This window comes from Apodemus sylvaticus, chromosome 1 (genome assembly GCF_947179515.1).
Source record: "Apodemus sylvaticus chromosome 1, mApoSyl1.1, whole genome shotgun sequence".
Lineage (NCBI taxonomy): Eukaryota > Metazoa > Chordata > Mammalia > Rodentia > Muridae > Apodemus > Apodemus sylvaticus.
Genome location: NC_067472.1, coordinates 25,426,640 through 25,447,035, shown reverse-complemented (window position 1 = coordinate 25,447,035; position 20,396 = coordinate 25,426,640). Strand labels below are relative to the sequence as shown.

At 40.8% G+C, this 20,396-nt stretch overlaps 1 protein-coding gene across 6 annotated transcripts in view; it reads left to right on the top strand.

Moving 5' to 3' along the window:
* Pcgf5 (polycomb group ring finger 5) overlaps nucleotides 1–15,282 on the top strand; it is a 117,720-nt gene extending 102,438 nt beyond the window's left edge. For 5 of the 6 annotated variants that reach the window (XM_052186739.1, XM_052186740.1, XM_052186747.1 and 2 more), the window contains exons 8-9: nucleotides 39–128; nucleotides 9,954–15,282. In XM_052186739.1, the coding sequence (XP_052042699.1) occupies nucleotides 39–128; nucleotides 9,954–10,001 (138 nt within the window). In that variant the 3' untranslated portion in view covers nucleotides 10,002–15,282. Of the gene's footprint in view, nucleotides 1–38; nucleotides 129–5,639; nucleotides 5,698–9,953 lie in introns of all 6 variants that reach the window. The other variant, XM_052186749.1, reaches the window with a different exon arrangement.
* The last annotated feature ends 5,114 nt before the right edge of the window (nucleotides 15,283–20,396 follow it).

Sequence of the window (20,396 nt, the reverse complement as noted above, 5' to 3'; positions counted from 1 at the left end):
AATATATTTACATTAATATATTTTAATTTTTTTTAAAGTTGGATGTGCTGTGCAATGGTGAAATTATGGGAAAGGACCATACTATGGAATTCATCTATATGACGAGATGGCGCCTAAGAGGAGAAAATGTAAATCGCTTTTATATTTACCTATGTGTATATTTAGTTATAGTTTATTATGAAATTCAGATTGAACAGTATTATTTAGGAGCATTAAGAAATTAGAAGCATTAGTTTGGGAAAGAGAAGAAATGAGTTCCTCTTTATTCTCCAGCATTTAAAAATCCACTCCAGTACAAGACAAATGTATGTCCAGTACTCTAACCTGAGAGCAGAGAAGGCGTGTGCTTCAGCCCTCTGTCAGCTGCAGTGGGAAGTGGGAAGTGGGCAGGAAGACAGTCGGTAGGAGGAAGGACTGTGGGGTCGGGGAGGGATTGTATGATCCATCACTAAATGTCAGGCTTGAGGAAGAGAGCTTTAGTGGGAGATCTCTGCTGCTAGAAGAAGATGACTCTGTCTTAGGCTTTAGTGATGACGGGAAAATGTTCATAGGAGAAAACCTAAGATCAACCCTCACCCCCACACCTCAGCCAAAGGAGTTTTAAATGTCTTTGCTTGGGTTAACTCTTAAGCTTGAGTCTACCTGAACCAGGAATGTTAGGAAATATGGGGCACCCTGCATACTGTGGTTCAAGCCTGTGGGAATCAGAGCACCCTGCATACTGTGGTTCAAGTCTGTGGGAATCAGAGCACTGGGGTAATGCTGCCTGGTGAGCTGAATGAGAAATACAAGGAAGGCTGATTTAAGAGCTTCAGTAGTGAGCACTCATGCTCACCCACAAGTGTAATGCTTGTGGTCATGGCGTGCGTTAGACACGGATGCTTCTGCCAGGGTTATTATTTTCTTATGAAAATGTTAGTTAATTATGAAATCAGCATAACATTGAGTTGTTACCTCACACAATATAGATAATGTAGAATTTATAAATAATGAGGGTTATCATGCTTTAGTAGTTCAAAGTATATTGTCACATATATTAACATCCATTGAACTGTTGGAAAACCTCCCAGAATCCTCATGCTATATGGTGGCTATTTTTTTTTTTCAGAAGAAAACATGGTAATAATACTAAAACACCTGAATTCTTAAATCGGAGCGTTTTTGTTGTTTTCCTATCTGGGGTTTTACATGGATAAAAATCTTCTCTTTGAGACATAGTACTCTAGCCACAAACAAAGCTATCTCAAGATCCAGAAAGGGAAATTACATTCTAGTGTCAGTCACTTGCTAGTTGTGTGTCCTTGAAGAAAAAAAAAAGAATGCATCAGACTACATATGGGTTCATCTTTTTAATATAATTGTATTGCATAATAAAGTGCCTTGCTTCTAGACCCTAAGGGCTGTATGGATTTTGCCTTCATTCAACTCTGAAGCATGAAATGCTTCATATGCCAGGTACGCACTCCAAAAGGGGAGTCTGCAGTTAGAAAGCAGATGCTCTAATTCTACAGTAATGTTTCTGCAGTAAATGTAAATTTTGGCTTTCTTTGCTAGTTTGGTGGGCTTTCAGCATGTGATTGCTGGAACTCCTCATTTGTCCATAGACCAGCCTAAAGGTTTCAGGTCACTGTAAGCCTTCCTAGGGCTCCTGTCACAAGAGCCCCCCTGAGGGCTGCCCATGGTGTTCATTTACGTGTGTCTGGAGGGGGGCGGGTTGGAGGAAGATTTTACTATTTATCCCAAGCTGGCCTGGAGCTCACTGTAGCACTGGCTGGCCTGAGATTTATATTCTCCTAGGGCAGCCTCATTAGAAGCATGGACCAAGAAGATCAGTATTGCCAATTATTTTAATGTCAAAGCATGAAAGAGTTAATTTGTATAAGCTTTCTACTAACAGATTGCCAATTAAGTCAGTCTTTATGCAGTTAAATTTCTGAGTACACATTTTTGAAGTTTCAGGTTTTAGGTTGAGATATACTTTTAAAAGTTTGTAAAAAGGAGCCTAAAGAGATGGCTTGTTCTTCTCTCATCCTCTTTTTTGCTAGTGTTCCCTGTCCATAGTTTTGGATTGGTCACCCCATCCATACCAGCTAGATGTCTGCAAATTCAATACTCTACTGCTGGTGTTGCTAACTCACTTAGCCTTGGGAGCTCAGCTTGCTCCTGCTCTGATAGCTACTGTATGTTCTCTTCCTTGAGTCTATTCTAGTACTGTTATAGCAAGCATTCTAGTCCACTTGGAATTGATTGATTCACACATAACAAGATTAAGAATCTAGGGGCGGTGGTGGCACACACCTTTAATCCCAGCACTTGGGAGGCAGAGGCAGGTGGATTTCTGAGTTCGAGGCCAGCCTGGTCTACAGAGTGAGTTTCAGGACAGCCAAGACTATGCAGAAAAACCCTGTCTCAAAAAACTTAAAATAAATAAATAAATAAAAAAGAATCTAGTTTATTCTGAAGCCTTTTTTAAACCAGAAATACAGTTAACTGAACAATCTAAATTGGTCTTCATTGTTTGAAGATGCAGCCATTATCTGCACATGCATATGTATATACATATATTTATGGATGTTTCTGGACACTCTTTTTAACAGGTATTATTCTGAAGTGTACATAATGCAACTTTTATAAAACTCCTGTCTAAAACCTTTCAATTGTCCATTTTCTTTGAAGTCCTAATATGTCTTATATAAGGCCAATAGCTAGGCCTTCTAAATTGCTTTATGATGTATATTTGCCAATGAGACAAAAAGTAGATTTTTAAAATCATGTTGCATTGCTTTTGCTCAGATGGGCTTTTGAATGGGTTTGTGATTGGCACTGGGCTGTATTTCTGGGTTGCTTTGGCTGTTCTTGGCAACTTTGCAATTTTTCATTCTCATCAATGTTGTGGGATATCAGCTTTTGAATTCTGTACTCAGTCAAGTCTGTGACTCAGGCTAGCTTCCATTCCTTTCACCCTGGAGGAATGGTAGTCCTGAGTCTCCATCTGAGTCCGTGGCTTCAGGCCAGGGCACTCCATATCCATGCCTCTCCCTCATGCTGTTTGCTGCCTCTCAGGACAGTGTCAGGGAAGAGTTTCTGTCCAGTTGTGCAGTACTGGAGTATCCCTCTGCACCATCCAGCTTCTGTGGTCATGCTGCCCTTTTCCCAGTCAGCTCCCCTTTTATCTTAGTCCCTCTGCGAAAAGATGAACATAGGTGGATCCTGCCCTTTCTAGACCTTGTCTCATCAGGTAATTTTAAATCTTTATCCTTAGGAATTAAAACAAACACCTGGCCAAACAGCTGCTATACATTTTTATACTTCATAACAGTTTTTGCTTAAAGAATGCTATGCTGAATATTGGAGTAGATGTTGTTCACTAGTAGGGTAAATGTTTAACAGTAGTACTTTTTAAGTCTTAGTGCAAATACAAATGGTCTAGGCATGATAACAAAGAACAGTTCTACTCAGTTGGCTTGGGGCAGGCCTCAGACTCTTATCAAAAGCTCCACTCCTGTGTGAACATCTCTGGTGTTTAAGGTTTTGGAAGATGTGATCTGTGACCAGGTTTCTTCCGTGGCTTCCACAAGTTGAGAGTGTGGAACTGATGCATGTTTCAATCTGGCGGTAACTCAGTCATCTGTTGTTGCCATCAGTCTAGTGTCTCTTCATAATGCCATGCCAGTGGGCATAGAAGTTTTCTGAGATATATATGGAATCATGCATACTACTGGCAACTTTGTTCTCATTTGATAATATGTACTATAAAAAACAATTTCATTTTAATGTTATTCTTTTTAATATATTGGTACAATTCAGTTTGTGTGACTAGCATGATTTAATTGGCTATTTTGGTGGGCATTGAGGTTTTGCTTAATCTTTAACATTGCAAGCAGTGCTGTATCTCTTCCAAGGCATGGACTTTGCAGATGCATAGGCATATCCATTGTCTAGATTGCTGACTTTACAATGGACTAAGTTTTACATTATGAGAGGTTGTTAGTTGTCCTCAAGTTTTATAAGTTAGTCATACCATACAAGAGGGCCCATTTTTCTGACTTCTTGACATTCATATTAACAATATAACATCTCTGTGAGTGTTCATATTCATTACCCTATTAATGAGTTTGTCTTTTCTTGTTGACTTCTAGAAAGTGCTTATGTGTTCTGAACACTAAGTCTTGCTATATACACTGTAGTTTTTTTCCTTCTCACTGTGTTCTGCCTCCCTTTTTTTCCTGTTTTGGGAATCCTTAAAATTGTGATAGTTCCTAGAATTAATATTACAGCTCAAGTACCTAGCAGGATGTCTAACGAATGTAAGAAAGTAACAGTGTCTGTTACACTGCATCAGGACCACAGTCCACTGGCTTACACTTAGCGAGAGCTACTGTCATCAGCTGTCTGCTCAGCCCCAGCCTTCACTGTGGCCATGTTTGTCCTACCCACCTTCTTGTGGGTAGGTTGAATACCCTCAGTCTAGCTAGCTGCCTTTTCCCTGTGTTCCTTATTGTTTCCACCTCTTCTTGCAGCCTCAGACACACTCCAGCACCATTCCTGCCTCTCAGTGCTTGATTTATAATCTCTGGCAGTCTTAGGACAACAAACAAACACATCTGTTTTGACTGATACCAAAGAAATTAATAGAAATTAGTTAAATCAGTTCTTTCCGTCTTAAATCTGTATTTTTATTAATTTTTTTCAAATATCATATTCAGACAAAATGTGGTAGGCTAGAGAAAACTTGTGAAAATGTATAACCTTCTAAAGTATATCCTTAAAAAGTCTCCTTTGAGAAGTTAAAATTTTCCTGATTAATCTAAACTTGTATTGTTTTTGAGATTTTTATTTACTTATTTTATACATGAGTGCTTTACCTGCATGTACACTTGCATGCCAGAAGAGGGCATCAGATCCCAGTGTAGATGGTTGCGAGCCACCATGTCGTTGCTGAGAATTGAACACAGGACCTCTGGAAGAGCAAACAAGTGGTGTTCTTAGCCATCTCTCCAGCCCTTAAGCATATTTTTATGTGTTTGATTTTTCACCTATTTATATATTTAATTTTTTTCATTTGGAAGAGTATGCAGTGTTAAGCACGTGAATAACTTAAAGCTATCAGTTATATAGCTACTAACACTACAAACATGAGTATCAGACAGACTCAAGGAGCTCATCAGTGCTATAAAACAGATGCAGAGACCAAGAATCTAACCTGGCCAGCATGGAGCTAACTGAGCAATGGACCCGTCTGTCCCTTAGGTTTAATGAAGTTCCCTGCCACTCAGAGCTATGATCTTAAATGACGCTGCTCTGATGGTACCTCCTCTGAACTAAGAGGGAAAGGTGATGGTACCCTCTGTACTGAGAGGTGAGGACCCCTCAAACTAGCATTCAGAAATGAAATGAAAAAGGTAGGATACCATCTTGGTAGTTTTAGAATATTAAAAACAAACAAAAGCCTTCATAGATAAATGCTAAAGTTAACACTAAAATTTAACAATTACCAAGTTATTAAAAATATTTCTCTTCAAAAAATAAAAAAGCCCCTACCATTCCTCAGTGTTTATTTAAATTACTCATGTTGGCACAAGTTTGAAATGTGTCCCGCCTTGGATGCCTCTTGTCTGATGGGTTCATCTCCTCCGCAGCTTTGCTGTTGAAGTACTCAGCCTCGCAGGATGCTCTCAGGATGGCACTGTGCACCAGGTGAGAGGCACGCACGGCGGGACACACGGCTGTCAGCGCCCCATGCCCCACTCCATCCCTCACCATGGGACACAGGGCCATCAGCGCCCCATGCGCCAGGACGCACAGCTGTCAGCACCCCATGCGCCACTCCATCCCAGACTCCAGCTCTCAAACATGGCACTTTGTAAAAACAAGTTTTAAAGTCTTTTCAAACTTAAATAACAAAAGTTTCCCATTATTTTAGTTCCTTGAGTTAACCATTTTACTGAACTAAAAATAAAATTATGTCTTAACAACTATTATTATTAATCCAGAATTTTTAAAACTCATTTTAGCCTTTAGACATCACTAATCTTTAGCTCTTGAGATGAAGAGTCAGATCCAGTGACTCTAAACAGGAAGTATGGCTCATCTGATTGGGAGCTGGCAGCTGTGCCCATCCAGCCTCAGCGGCTGCTCAGCGACACAGGAGTGACTGAGATCCCTTAGGAACACAGGGAGCTTTGACATGTGTCTAAGGAAAGCTTGTCTAATAAAAATACATTTTAGAAACTTGGAAAAATAGGCTGGAGAGATGGCTCTGCAGATAAAAACTACTCTTCCTCTACGAGAGGCCCCGATTTTGATTCCCAGCACCCACATCAGGTGGCTCCTAACTGCTGGCAACTCCAGCTCCAAGGCATTTGATACTCCACAGACACCCCACTAATGTGTGCATGCCCACACGTTTTTGGTTTTTTTTTTTAATTTTTTTTATTCGATATAATTTATTTACATTTCAAATGATTTCCCCTTTCCTAGCCCCCCAACTCCCGAAAGTCCCGTAAGCCCCCTTCTCTTCCCCTGTCCTCCCACCCACCCCTTCCCACTTCCCCGTTCTGGTTTTGCCGAATACTGCTTCACTGAGTCTTTCCAGAACCAGGGGCCACTCCTCCTTTCTTCTTGTACCTCATTTGATGTGTGGATTATGTTTTGGGTATTCCAGACCCACACGTTTAAAAAGAAATACTTTGTAAAAAATAAAGGAGTCTGACACAGTGTAGTAAAGCATTACTATATTGCTAAGTGCAGAGGTAGTGTGCCTGGTCTCAACCTCATAGATGAGTCATAGCATTTTTAAGAAAGTAATCTTTTCCCCAGTAATTAAAATTATCCATCTAGTTTCTAGTAGTCAGTAACTAATAAACTTTAGTATTCCAGTTTCCAGGTTGAGACAAATTAGTTTACATTATGTCTTAAAAGAATACTATAAATGGATGGAGCTGGAGAACATCATACTAAGTGAGGTAACCCAGTCTCAAAAGATCAATCATGGTATGCACTCACTGATAAGTGGATATTAGCCTAGAAACTTTGAATACCCAAGGCATAATCCACATAGTAAATGATGTCCAAAAAGAACGGAGGAGTGGCCCCTGGTCTGGAAAGACTCAGTGCAGCAGTATAGGGGAATACCAGAACAGGGAAGTGGGAAGGGGTAGATGGGGGAACAGGGGGGGTAGAGGGGGGAAGAGGGCATATGGGACCTTCAGGGAGTGGGGAGCCAGAAAAGGGGAAATCATTTGAAATGTAAATAAAGAATATATCGAATAAAAAAAAGAAAAGTCAATAACAATAGGAAAATTAAATACGTTAAATTATCCTCAAAAAAAAAGAATACTATAAAATCACTAGTATAATCCCTAAAAATTCTGATGAGCAGTGTATTTGGAATTTTGCTTAGTCTTTTGATTATTGCTGTGATATGGGAATCTCAATTCATCATTAAGATAGGAACTTTTTGATACATGCTGTCTAAGTCCTACCCCTTTGGCGATGGAGTCACCTAACATACATCTAGACAGGCAGTGGAAAGCCACTCAGGAAGGAAGGAAGGAAGGAAGGAAGGAAGGAAGGAAGGAAGGAAGGAAGGAAGGAAGGAAGGCAGGCAGGCAGGCAGGCAGGCAGGCAGGCGTCTCCTTTGATTGTGCCGAGGAGGGAGTAGGCTGAGCAAATGGTTTAGTTGACTTAGTGATAAATTACGGTGATGACTTGTGCATAGCTGTAACCCAGAATACATGGGCTTCTACTTTTTGTCTTCATGTTGATGTCTATTTCCTGAGAGATGAAGGACACTGGAGTAAGTCAAATCTGAGACTGTACTCTCACTTCCTTTTCATTCTTCAACCCTTCATTGTGGATAGCAATATTGTAAAAAAGTTAAAATTTAAGTCCTCCCAAAATCATTTTCCAAAGAGGGCATCACTATGACAGTGAAACTTGACAAGAGGATTTAGTTAGACAGCTGGCACCTCGAGCCTGGAGAGGTGCAGGCACTAAGAGTGCATGTTCTCTTACAGAGGCATCCATACCAGGTGCTGCATGGCATGGACACCCTCATCTGGACAGTGTGGTCACCTGTACTCACATGTGCACAGACCCACACACAGGCATACATGTACACATTTAAAATTAAAATAAAATCTTTTAAAAAAAACTAGAACCAAATTTCACTTCAAATATTAATACAAAAATAGTAAATAGCATACTAAATAATGACCTAAAAGATCAAACTAAAGGGATAATGTCAAGACCTGGTAGAATTTTTATCAGAAATGTAAGAATGATGTAATATTGTAGGAGAGGTAATATTGTAGGAGAGACAGGCAGATAACAAACTAGTATTTTGTATGGAATTTGCTAAAATAAAAATTACTATAGGCTGAAAAGGCATTTGATAAAATCCAGTGTTGGTACTAACTTTCCTACTAGCTTCTTTTTTTTTTTTAAACTTTTTTATTGGATATTTTATTTATTTACATTTCAAAAGTTACCCCTTTCCCAGTTTCCCCTCCGGAACCCCCTATCCCGTCCTCCCTCCCCCTGCTCACCACCCACCCACTCCCACTTACCTGTCCTGGCATTCCCCTACTCTGGGGCATCAAGCCTTCTCAGGACCATGGTCTCTCCTCCCTTTGATATCCAATAAGGCCATCCTCTGCTACATATGCGACTGGAGCCATGAGTACCATGTGTACTCTTTGGTTGGTGGTTTAGTTCCTGGGAGCTCTGGGGGCAGGAAAAAGGGGCATGCACAACTATGGTCCAAAATAATCTGACTGGGCTTCACAAATAGAGATTTTTCTGCCCAGCTAACCAACTTCCAAGCTGGTTCCTTAAGACCAGAGTAAAATGTTAGATGGAGAATAAAAGCAAAAAAATAAAATAAAGATCAGAATAAGGTTAAGACCATTGGAACCTTCAAGTCTGAGACTTCTGTGCTTGCCCATTGGGTCCTAAGTGGCATCCTCTTTATTCTTCAGCTGAGAACAAAGCCTAGGGTATCTTTCCCCACACTCCTGTCCTGTCCAAGCTAGAAGTTAGCAGAGTCTTCTCAGTGTGTGGCATGCATGTGAATGCTGAGAGGGCATCTCAGGACTGGGTGATCTCAGTCTGATTTCTTTTTTAATCAAAAAATGTGATGTTGTGTGTACTGAAGGTTTCATAACCACCTTCCCAGAGATATCACACCATTGGTCAGTGGCCATCACAGCATTTTCTTGACTCTTTAATAGTTCTATCGTTAGATTTCACTTAAAAAGTAGGAACCTGCAGATTTTAGAACAGGAAAATCATTGATTCTCCAAACTGCTTTCTGATTATTTGGTCCTCTGGTAGTTAAGGTGAAGTTAAAGCAGATGGAGACATGTAATGCCTGCCTCCATCTGCAAGAGTCTTCTTCCTCCCTAGAACTGTGTGCTAGGTGACTGGACGTCAGTGATGTTCCACATAGAATGACACTAAGGCAATGAAAAGCTTTTGATTACATCATGCAATAGCTGTGACACTGAATCATACTGAACGGAGGCAGTTGTCATTTTGTGTACCAGTCAGGGATATGCTTTTAGTACTTTGACCATTTTTAAAATAAAGAAAAGAATATCAAATGTATGAACAGTATTGTGGAAACTCCATTTCACTGATTTGCAGAATAGGGTCTCTTACTCTTGTGTGGTTCCAGAGAATCTGCAGCTCAAATACTCACCCCTCACAAAGGCGCTAGGGGCAGGCAGTGTGTAGTCCTCCTTAGGCCCTCCCCGGGAAGGTAGGGGAGGGCAAGGAGAGAAAGGGAGGGAAAGGTGTACTGATAGTAATTTGAATCTTAATGGAAACTTAACTTTAGTAATCACGATTATCAGAAAATATTATGAATCCCCAATTCTTCAAGGCTTTCTGTAGAAATTGTTGTTTTTCTGTAACCACAGCCTGACTTGTACCTTTTTTTTCTTTTGTAGACATACCCGATGGTATTGCAGTATCGACCAAGAATTGATTTTGGGTAGGCCCTGGCCCAGACTGCACTGAATGAATCCTGCACTATTTGTTTACTCGTCGACAGATTGCACAGTGAATGGTGTGTGGACTTGAGAGATACAATCTGAGTTGAGCATGCACATAAGGCCATTGTCAGTGTCCTTCATGTTCTGTCTATTAGGAGCGATCCAAGTGCCCTTCTGCTACTGACCATCTGCGTAAGATATCCGTGCCGTCTCCTCTCAGTGTGCGAGGCTCGGCTGAAGTGAGTTAGGTATCCAGCCGTGACTCTGCTTTCTCAGTGTTTTGCTTGCCTGTTGCAAGATTGTTCTAATGTTTATTACACTAGTAAAATGGCTCAATCCTTGTGGTGTTGCAGTTTTCACATACTTAATACTTTTATTCTTATTAAAATAGAGTACTGTACAAGAACCTAGTATAATTATATCTTGAAATTATTTTGTATAAGAATATATTTAGAAAAGTGGCTTCTGAGCCACTGTCCTATTCTTGGTAAACTTTTATGTAAAAAAGAATAAACAACCAAAAAAAAAAAAACCACCCCCAAATGCCAGCTTATTCTTGAGTGTGCAAGTCTTTTGTGACGAATTCCAGTTATTTTTTGACAAGAGCACATTGCAATTGGAGATGTCGTAAACGTCTGGGTAGTCTATCTACCATTGCACAGGAAATCGCGTTAGGCCTTCATGTTGCAACATATGTGATGTGGACAACTGAAGTTCAAAATGTAGGCAGCTGATCATATCGACTTCTAATAAAATAAGTGTGTAAGTACATTAGCATTTGTCGCTGTCTTAGGCAAGTAAGTGCTGTCTAGCCAGTCATGTGTACATCATTGTATCATTGATGCCATTTTATGAAACCACTGCTTTTAAGTTGGCCTTAGGTGTGTGTTGTGGAATGCAGAGGTGACTTTAAATACTAGGATTTTTAGATAACATTCACCCTTTTATGGATTTCCAAACAATCTCAGATTGTTAGCTACATATCACATTTCCAAACCATATGCACAAAACAAAATAAACACCATGTAGTAGATAAATATGCTAACCAAAATTAGTGGTTTGGGGATACTGTTATTTTACCTACTGTAGTAACTGGGGAGATGGGGTTATTGTTTTAACTGAGCCCATTACAGGTGAGTGGATTAGAAGTCAGAACTATGCTGATGCCCTTGATGTTGGCAGTTTGGTTTAGTCTTCATTCATTTTGAAATTAGCCTGCAAGTCAAACTCCTCTAATACCTTCCTACATGAAAACCTTTTAGATCTGTTGCAAACAGGAAAAGAAAACTGGAATATGTCTGCTGGTTGCTTTGAGACAAGCTACTTTTTAGAGGAAGAGGGAAATTAGGAGAAATGGCTTGTTTTAGAAATCAGATAAGAGCACTGTGAGGTCTACAGTGTTTCTTCATACTGAACACACATGCTCTTCAGGAAAATATTTCCCAAGTTAATGCTTTCAGAGTTCCAGAGTACTTCATAGAGATGAGCATTGTGCAGCTGTGAGAAATACACAGAATGCAACTGCCTGCATCTTGGTTTATTTCATAATATGAAAGACTGGAAATTATTATTATCTTTCCTTACATTTTTTCCAAGTCCAAAAGTTTCTATTAAAGTTGTTGGACTAGAAGTTCACAGCAATTCCTTAGCTTCATCTTGTTCGATTGTAAGAAATCACAAGCAGGATTTAAAAGGCATTTGATTTACTCTAAAGTGTAGAGAAGGCCATAACACTTGACCAAAAAACTGAATTTATTATCTAACTACAGAAGTTATTTTGGTATTTTGCAAAACCTAATTCCTAGTTCTCCTTAAGAAAATTTTAAAGGTCTTACAATTCATCACATTTAGATAAATGTGTTTTACATATGAAGGTTGATTTTAACTAAGTCAAAATCAGTTTTGAAAGCCACATGCTAGGAGTTGGTTATTTGACTCCTCAACCAAAATTTAATGCCATAGGTGAATTTTATATACAAGGTCTCTTTAAATTTTGCTTGTTGCCTGATCACATGTAGTGACTATTTTCTAAGGAATATGTAGGAAACAGCAATCAGAATGCAGTTTTATAGCAATCCCTTTAATGTTTTTGCATTGACGTTTTCACTGAGATGCAGTAGACTCTGTGCCAAAGCATAGCGTTATGGATGTCTTGTGTCATAAGGTCGGGAACAGGAGGAATGCGTTCCTAGTGGACTTGGGCTTCTTCGGCCATCCCCATCTGGCATACCCAAGTGTGCAGCACTTTCTTGTCTGGTGTGACATGCACTGAACTCCACTCAGTTCCCCTTGTCTGGAATACAAAAACAAGCACTGTGGCCAGCATTACATATACAGGGTTGCTGACAACCCCGCTCCCTTGAGTTTAAATCTCCAGGAATAACTATCTGAATCTATAAACACGAGAATAAGTCAGTTATTCTTTCAATCTCTTGTTCCTTAAGCAATAAACTAAAGAACTCAACTCCAGAAAAAAAAATTGTTACCTGTTTTACCTGCCTTTAAAATGAGCATAAAAAGGCCATGGAATCTTGGATATAAAGAATGCCTGTAGACAGTAAGAATCATTTTAAATTGCAGTAATGACATCACTTAATAGAGAGATAAAATTGTCCCTTTCTCTAGATTAGAAATAAATTAAAGGCTCATTTATGAGATTATATTAAATCTGAAGTTTGGGTGACTATAATTATGTTTTGGCAGCTTTTAAATATTCTTTATTCACTAGGCATATGCCCATACTAATATGCCACATTGTAAAAATGTAGTGAGTTAGCACAAATGTTAATTTAAACTGAGTCTTTAAGGGGAAAAAAGTGTAATTTAGTATTGTGAACTCTTAAGCTTTACTGACTCTATAAATGACAGTGCCTCATTGCTGAAGTGCATTTCTGTTTTAGGTTTCCTACATCAGCCTCCAGTTATCTGTACCTGTCTCGTAAATGGTTTCATATCTAAATGGGCACTTACAAGCTAAAATAATCTTTTTTTAAAGAGTTTTGTAAGAATATAGGTATCACCAAAGACATTTTACTGTTAGTAACCATGTTAGAGACAGTTTGGATAGTCCAGAAGATGGGAACTGTTACATTGTAACCTGATTATAAATAGGCAATAGTAACCTTGATTGGTTACTAAACTATTACCAATGAAGGCATGGCAGTGAGTTTTCTTGGTGGAACAAGTCAAGTGTGTCTTTCTTGCTACAGTGGGCATGTTTCCCTTCAGATATGTTCACTGGCTTGGTTTGGTTTGGTTTTTTTGTTTGTTTTCAGCACCATTTGGTATATCTTAGGAAATCCCCAAATATGAGAAAAATAAACAATAAAAATATCCTCCCCCATGAATAATGGGAAAAATACAAACTTATAAAAGAGAAATTGAAATTGAGATTTTAAATTTTAAAAAGTCTTTTATTCTGTGGTACGAAGGAAATTCAGCTTGCTTAGCACCATTGAAGACAGGCTTTAATAGAAGTCCTGACAGGCCTGCCTGTGTGGACCACAGTTCAGCAGTCTGCTGGGTTTACAGACAGTGGAAGTGCTGGCAAGCCGTGTAGAACACAGTCCGTTCTACTGGATTTACAAAAGTACTTTGGTTGGTTTTAAGAGTGGACATGTGATTGTATTTTCTCTTGAAGTGTTTCTCAGCAGCCACCTCATTCTTACTAAACTTAGCCATGTGGCCAAATTCTGACCAAATGGAGCACTGAAAGGTAACCCAGTATGCCACGCTGTCTTCTGGGTTGGCAATCTTCTACTTTGCACCGCGCTGAGATGAGATCAGCTGAGCTTACATAAGCCTCTACGGAGCTGATGAATGTCCCAGCATCCTGTGTATGCAAGCCCTGTACAACTGAGCCTCATCCCTCATCCATCCCTCTGATTGGGTAGGAATTCTCTAGAAAGCGAAGCTTTATACCAGTAGAATATTGGTATGAATTTGCCAAAACTTCTTTTCTGGGTTAGAATCACAAAACTTGAAATGCGACTACCATTGTTTCCAACATGTAACTCCTGGGGAGCAATACGGGATGTGCCTGCTATGACAGAGTGGGGAGTGGTCAAAGGCGTTGTCAAAGGCACTAAAGACTTGGAAGCACACTGCAGAGGCCAGAATCACCAGTTGTTTGGATTTACTTGATAAGCTTTGCTCAGTGTGTTTTAATTAAACAAAAACAAAAATATAAAATTAAGATAAAAAACAAAATGTCTTTTACACAGTAGGGACCTTATGGTTTTACTATGTTAAGTAGTGTTTCTCAGGTCATTTGGAATATGATTATCACAAGTAGTAAGTTTACTGACCATCGTATTTTCGAGTAGGATTAAAATCTTTGGGCTTTTTTTTTTTTTTCAGAAAATGATAAAAGTTAAATTTCAAAATAATTGCTGTAAATTCTCGTGCAACTGTATCTATCCTCAGGCCGCTTTTCCCTGATACAAAACAGCAGTTTTCCAGAGATACGTTAAAGACTAGATCTAGTTTCCTTCTGTTTTGTACCATTGCTAGAAAAAGAACCAACTGTAGCACAAAGGAAGACTCCCCATTCTGGGGGCATCTGTACAAAGTCTAGCGTGTTGACATGAGCCCAGAGCAGGAGCCCTCCACACAATGACATCGGAGGCCAGCCTGGCTCTGTTGGAGGACATTTTTCTTTGGCAGTTTTCAGAATGGGGCTGGGGGCCTAAGTGTCCTTATGAAGCTGTGGTCCAGGACAAGAGCGTGGGGTGGGGGATGTGTTCCTTCACTTTCCTGTGTCTGGCAACTTAACAGCAATTATTTCTTAGAATAGCCCTCGTGGTTGTTAAATCTAGCACAGAATATATTGTAAAGTTACATTGCTAATTTTATTTTGAAATATGAACTATTTTAAGCTTTTTGTCAAAAGTGGTTAACATCTTAATACAAATAAAAACCTTTTTGTGGTTGTAAGATTTAGCTTATGAATCATTCAAATTGAAGTGAAACAATTGCCAGGTCATTGTTCATGACTTAGTCTATTAAGAATCTATGTATTTTTGTAAAGGAAAAGCACTCGTAGATATTTAATCAGTACAAGGTCTATGTCTGTTTTGCAGGAAGAAAATGCTGCTTAGAGATTCTCTTTAAATATTTTTTTATTTTTGTGCCCATGTATTTTCTGTTGATCTTCTGAATGTTCTGTACAAAATTGTATGACTGTACTGTTGTGCTGGATACATTTTTTTTTTAACTCTGGGCTTAGCTGTGTATATTTGACCATGTTGAAAATAGTATCTTTGTTATTAAATTTTTGATTGTATATTTATCGTTGGCCTGTTAATGTTTACTTGATGCAGACTTCTGTTAAAAAATGTTTTAGTGCCATTTCCAAAGCAAGTTTTATTGAGATTTACTTGAGTATTTGAGATTAGAAGTGAGAGGGTTACGGAGCTTTTCAAACGATGAGTTGGCCCCCTCACTAACACTCCAGGTATCGCAACCCAAATTATTCAAACCCAGGGAACTGGTTAGAAAAAGTAATTGTAGATCAAAGAGTCTCAAAACATTTGAAAGACTTTCTCTACCAGTTAGAGACCTTGGCTTTGAGCTTTCCTGGGTTAGTTTCTTGGGTGGTTGTTTGGCCGCTTTGGTTGGTTGAGGGTGGTTTCCTTTTAATGTCTTAAAAGCAATGCTTAATGACCTAAGGGTTCTAATAGCTGGTGACACAGAGCTTGACTTGTATTTAGGGATTATACCTAACTTACCTTTCTATGTCTGGTGACAACGCAAGGCTTACAAAAGAAAGGATGACAATGACAACAAGCATTAAGACGTTTCAGGTGTGCTGTCTCTCGAAGTCTCTTATGCGTATTAGCCCATTTCTTTCTGATAGAGCCCTCTGAGATATGTTCTGTCAGTAGCCCCACTGTACGCGTCAGGAACAACATTTTTCAGAGATTCTAGTTAGTAAGAAAGATCTCTAAGTCTATTGCCAAAGGCTCTTCCCTGTGCTCCAGTGAGCTACAGAGGTACAGCCTAAGCCCTCTGCTCTCTCCGTGGATGCTCAGAACGGGAAGGAGCATGGAGGATCTGCACAGGGTACCTGGACTGTGGCACACTTCACCCTCCTCGCATGTCTTCAGATAGTAGCCTGTACCTCTTAATGAGACTGGCTCCTCTCCAAGCTCTGGCCAGTACCACACCCTTTTCATTGTTCCAGTTAACTCTAAAACCTAGTGATAACAACTTGGCCTTTCCTCTCCCAAAGCCACAAACTTCCCTTAGAGTCCCATCCCACCTATTAGAACCCAACTTTTTATTCTGCTCATTCTGAAAACCCTCTATCCCGAACAAGCCCCACCCATCCTCAAAGCCTCTGGAAATGATAGGGCCCTGCATCTACAGCATCCTACTTCTGCAAAGCTGGTCTCTTCTTGAAGAGGACAGCCCTCTTAAGAAGCCTGCTGTAATACCCTGCTGCTCCTACAAGCCTACTCTTCTATAAGCCAGGCTCCTCTTTCCCACCTCCTGTTCCCTCGCAAAACAACACAGTCCCCCTACAATGCCCTGCTTTTCTCCCTGAACCCTGTATCGCCTTAAGTTGTCCTTTTCCACCTGGAAACCCACCTGGCTCTGGAAACTCATGAAGAGGAGACCTGCCGGCTGCAGCCCTCACCCCCAGTCTTTGCTCTCCAGAAGCGCTACTCCTGTGATCCAAGTAGCTCCTCCACACAAAGCCCAGTCTTCATACTGAGCCCTGCTCCTCACAAACGCTGCCCCTCCTGAGGAACCGTGCTCCAGGCTGAGCCATGGGATCTGAAGTGCACTCCCTGCTGCCCCTTCGGGAGCCCACCAGGAGACAGTGGTAAATGCAAGTGAGTTTGTTCAAGACTTGGGACCAGAACTTGGAAGAGAAACTTTTTTATCTTGTGTTAGCTGCACTAGTGTTTCAACTTAGAGGGGGAAATAAGTACCCGTGCATGTAGTCATGTATGAAGTCAGAACTGTCTATACCAAAGGGTCTCAACATGTGCCCAGGCTGAAAGCTGGCCTCACCGTGGAGTTTCCTGGGGTTTTCTCTAGGTTGAATTTTTATAAGAACGTACATTGCAAGGTTATACTCTGTCTATCCACAGATCCCTGTTCCCCATATGAAACTGCTGTCCCTTTTTGTCTTGGTGCCCCATAGAGCACCTATCCTCATATGTCTCTGTCCCTCCTAGTCCCCTACCTGACTTGCACAGAGTCTACAGAATCCCATGCCTCCTGCATGGCCTGGATCCTCCGAGAGAGCCCCGTTCACATGGCACGGCCCAGGCCCAGCCTTAGAAGTTCTGTTCATTGTACAAATCATGGCTGCTTCCCAGAAAGCCTTCACTCCTAGCAAGCTCTCACCTGCTACCAACTCCCGTGCCTCCTAGAAAGTTCTGTTCTTCATAAGCCCTGCCTCTCCTGAGATCCAGTCCTCCATCAAAGCCTTACTTCTCTGTCTCCCTACTAAGCTCGTTTCTCCCTGTAAGTCCCTGATCCTGTTGAAATGCCCTAGCATGAAGAAGTGGTGTGTTCCTGGAATGACAAAGATTGAGGCAGAAGGACTATCTGGGTACATTGGCTTATTTTGTATTCTTCTGGACTATCCAAATTAAGGTATGCAAAAGTGCCACATCTCTGACTTTAAATATATATGAACCAGGAAGGAAGGATGGCAGCAGAGTTGCGAGTGCATGCTCCTCTCCCAATCCCAGCACCCACACTGCATGACTCACAACCACCTGATGCTCCAGCTCCGGAGGACCCAGCGCTCTCTCCAGACTCCATGGATATTTTGCTTATAAGCACAAATCCAAACTTAGGCACACACCTCCAATACACACATTATTAAAACTAATAACTTTTAATTAAAAAACACGAGAGTATAAATGAGATGTCTGCTTCTCTGTCTGGTTTCACTGGGATGTAAACTACATGTGAACCATATCCATTTTCACTGTCACAGGGCCTGGGATGCGAATTGTGACAGGCACACAGTGGCATTTAGTACATAGTTTGAGCAAGAAAAAAAATCTACATTTAAGTGGGGCTTTAATTGAGAATTTCATATAATGTACTTAGATCACATTCACCCCAGCTCTTCCCCTTGACTCCTCCCAGATCTCACCTCCCTCGTTCTCACTTTTATATTAAGCATCTCTCTGTGTGTGTCTCTCTGTCTCTCTTCCTCCCTCCCTTCCCTCCTGTCTCCATTTTAATGACCTACTGAGTCTAATTTGTGTTCTCCATATACTTCTGTGTGTGGTGCCATCCACTGGAGTGTGGTCCACCTACCCACCAGGGGCCACATCCTTAGAGAAAACTTCCTATCCCAGAAATCCTTAGCTGTCTGTAGCTCCTCAGGGGTGCGGACTCATGAAGGCCTTTCCAGTCAGAGCTGGAATGTTGACTGGCCGGATCTTGTACAGGTCTGTGAGTGTGCATGAGCACCCCATTCTGTCATGTTGAGAAGACTCTGCTTTGCTCCAGTCCTCTGGCAGATGGATCATAAAAGAAAATTCTATTTTAACAAATCTATCATTCTTCTCCCTCTCAGCACTCCCAGGTCTTTATTGTTGAACTGAAATTTAAAAAAAAAAAAAAAAAAAGATCAAAATACCAAATGATAAAGCTTTATGTCTCAAAGCAAGGGTTGTCATAAGAAATCTAGATGCCAGTTGATAGGCAACTCATTCAAAATGTGAGCTGCCACAGAAGAACATTTGGATGTGCCAAGGAGCAAACGGGGCGAAAGCATTCACTGCATGCAGAGCAAGCTCAGAACACATGAAAATCCATGCTTCCTCGGGCGCAGTCGTTAGCAAGGCCCCGGAAGGCCCTGGCCTCCCTTTTCCTGGCTCTGACAGCCAGGGACTGTCTATGTCCTATGACAGCCATCTCTCTCTAATGGTTCCCTACAAAAGTAGCCTGACAGGGTAAAAACAGCTTGGTTCTGCGCTCTGTAGGACAAATGGAAAATATACAGGGAACATTGGCAACAGAGAACCAAAAAACCATAAACAGGGCTGAACCACGGACGGGAAATATTGTTAGGATGGGGATGAATAGATAATTATAAATTTTCAAGAAATGTGTTGCTGTGTGAAGAAGCCAACATACAAAATAAACCAGATCCATGTGGAATAGAACATAGGTTTCGTGGCCAGAGGCCAAGGTGTGCATCTTTCTCTGCCATTGGCTTTGGGTTTCTTATCTGCTTCTCATGGGCCCAGATTGCTCAATTATCAAACTGATAAACCATAAGTACAGTGTTGTTATGAAGAGGACGTCAAAGTACTCAATTAAGAAATAGCTACCATTTTTTAGCTTTTATGTTGTACATATGCTGTTTTGAGTAATATGAAATTATGAAATAACATACAAATGAAAATTATTGATACTTATTTGACAAAGGCTCTGGGTTGCTTCATATGTTACTTAAGGGAAGTTCATAATATGAATAGTTCAAAAGCAGAACCAATAATAGTTGGGCATTAAATCTAAATCAGTTGCTATGTGCATCTCCCCAAATGTGCAAGTGTGCGTCTCTTCCAAATGCCCATAACGCATAAGAGCTACTAACTCTCCTCTCTCCGTGGCCAGAATTCTTCCATTTCTTATAACTGAGTAGAGAACTTGAAGGAGACCACAAGCCTTCAGTCTGTTTCTGTAGTCATGGGAACAAGGTGACTTAGCTGTATAGGGTTTCCTGGAAGTGTCCCAGCTCTACCCCTTTAAAATCCAAGAACACCTTCTTCAGTCCCATGCATGTTGGGGGTGGACGCCCCTCTTCTGGGAACCCGAGTCCTTCTGTTGATTGCACTCAACTGGACCTTAAAGCCAGTGACAATTCCTAACCTTGGTCGAGTTTGAAACTACCTTTTGACACTTGTGGCGGTTTTTTCAGATGTAATTAGGGAATATAACAGATAATACAAATGGAAGAAGAGGGAACTGGATGAAGTGCTTGTGTGCGTGCGTGCATGCGTGCGTGCGTGCGTGGGTGTGTGTGTGTGTGTGTGTGTGTGTGTGTGTGTGTGGTGTGGGGGGGGTGTGGTGTGGGTGTGTGTGTGTGTATGTGTGTTGGGGGTGTGTGTGGGGTGTGTGTGTGTGTGTGTGTGTGGTGTGTGTGGTGTGTGTGTGTGTGTGTGTGTGTGTGTGTGGTGTGTGTATATGTGGTGTGTGGTGTGTGTGTGTGTGGTGTGTGTGTGTGTGTGTGTGTGTATGTGTGTTGATGGCTTTACTGTGCTCATATGTAACAGGGAGAGGGGAGAAGCAGTTATAGATGTGAAATTGCACCACACAGCTCCCCAACCCTGTCCTGCAGGGGGCGCAATCAACCCGCAATAGTTCTATTGCCTTTGGAGGGGAACAGGAGGAAGCAGATCTACCTTGAGGGTGTAA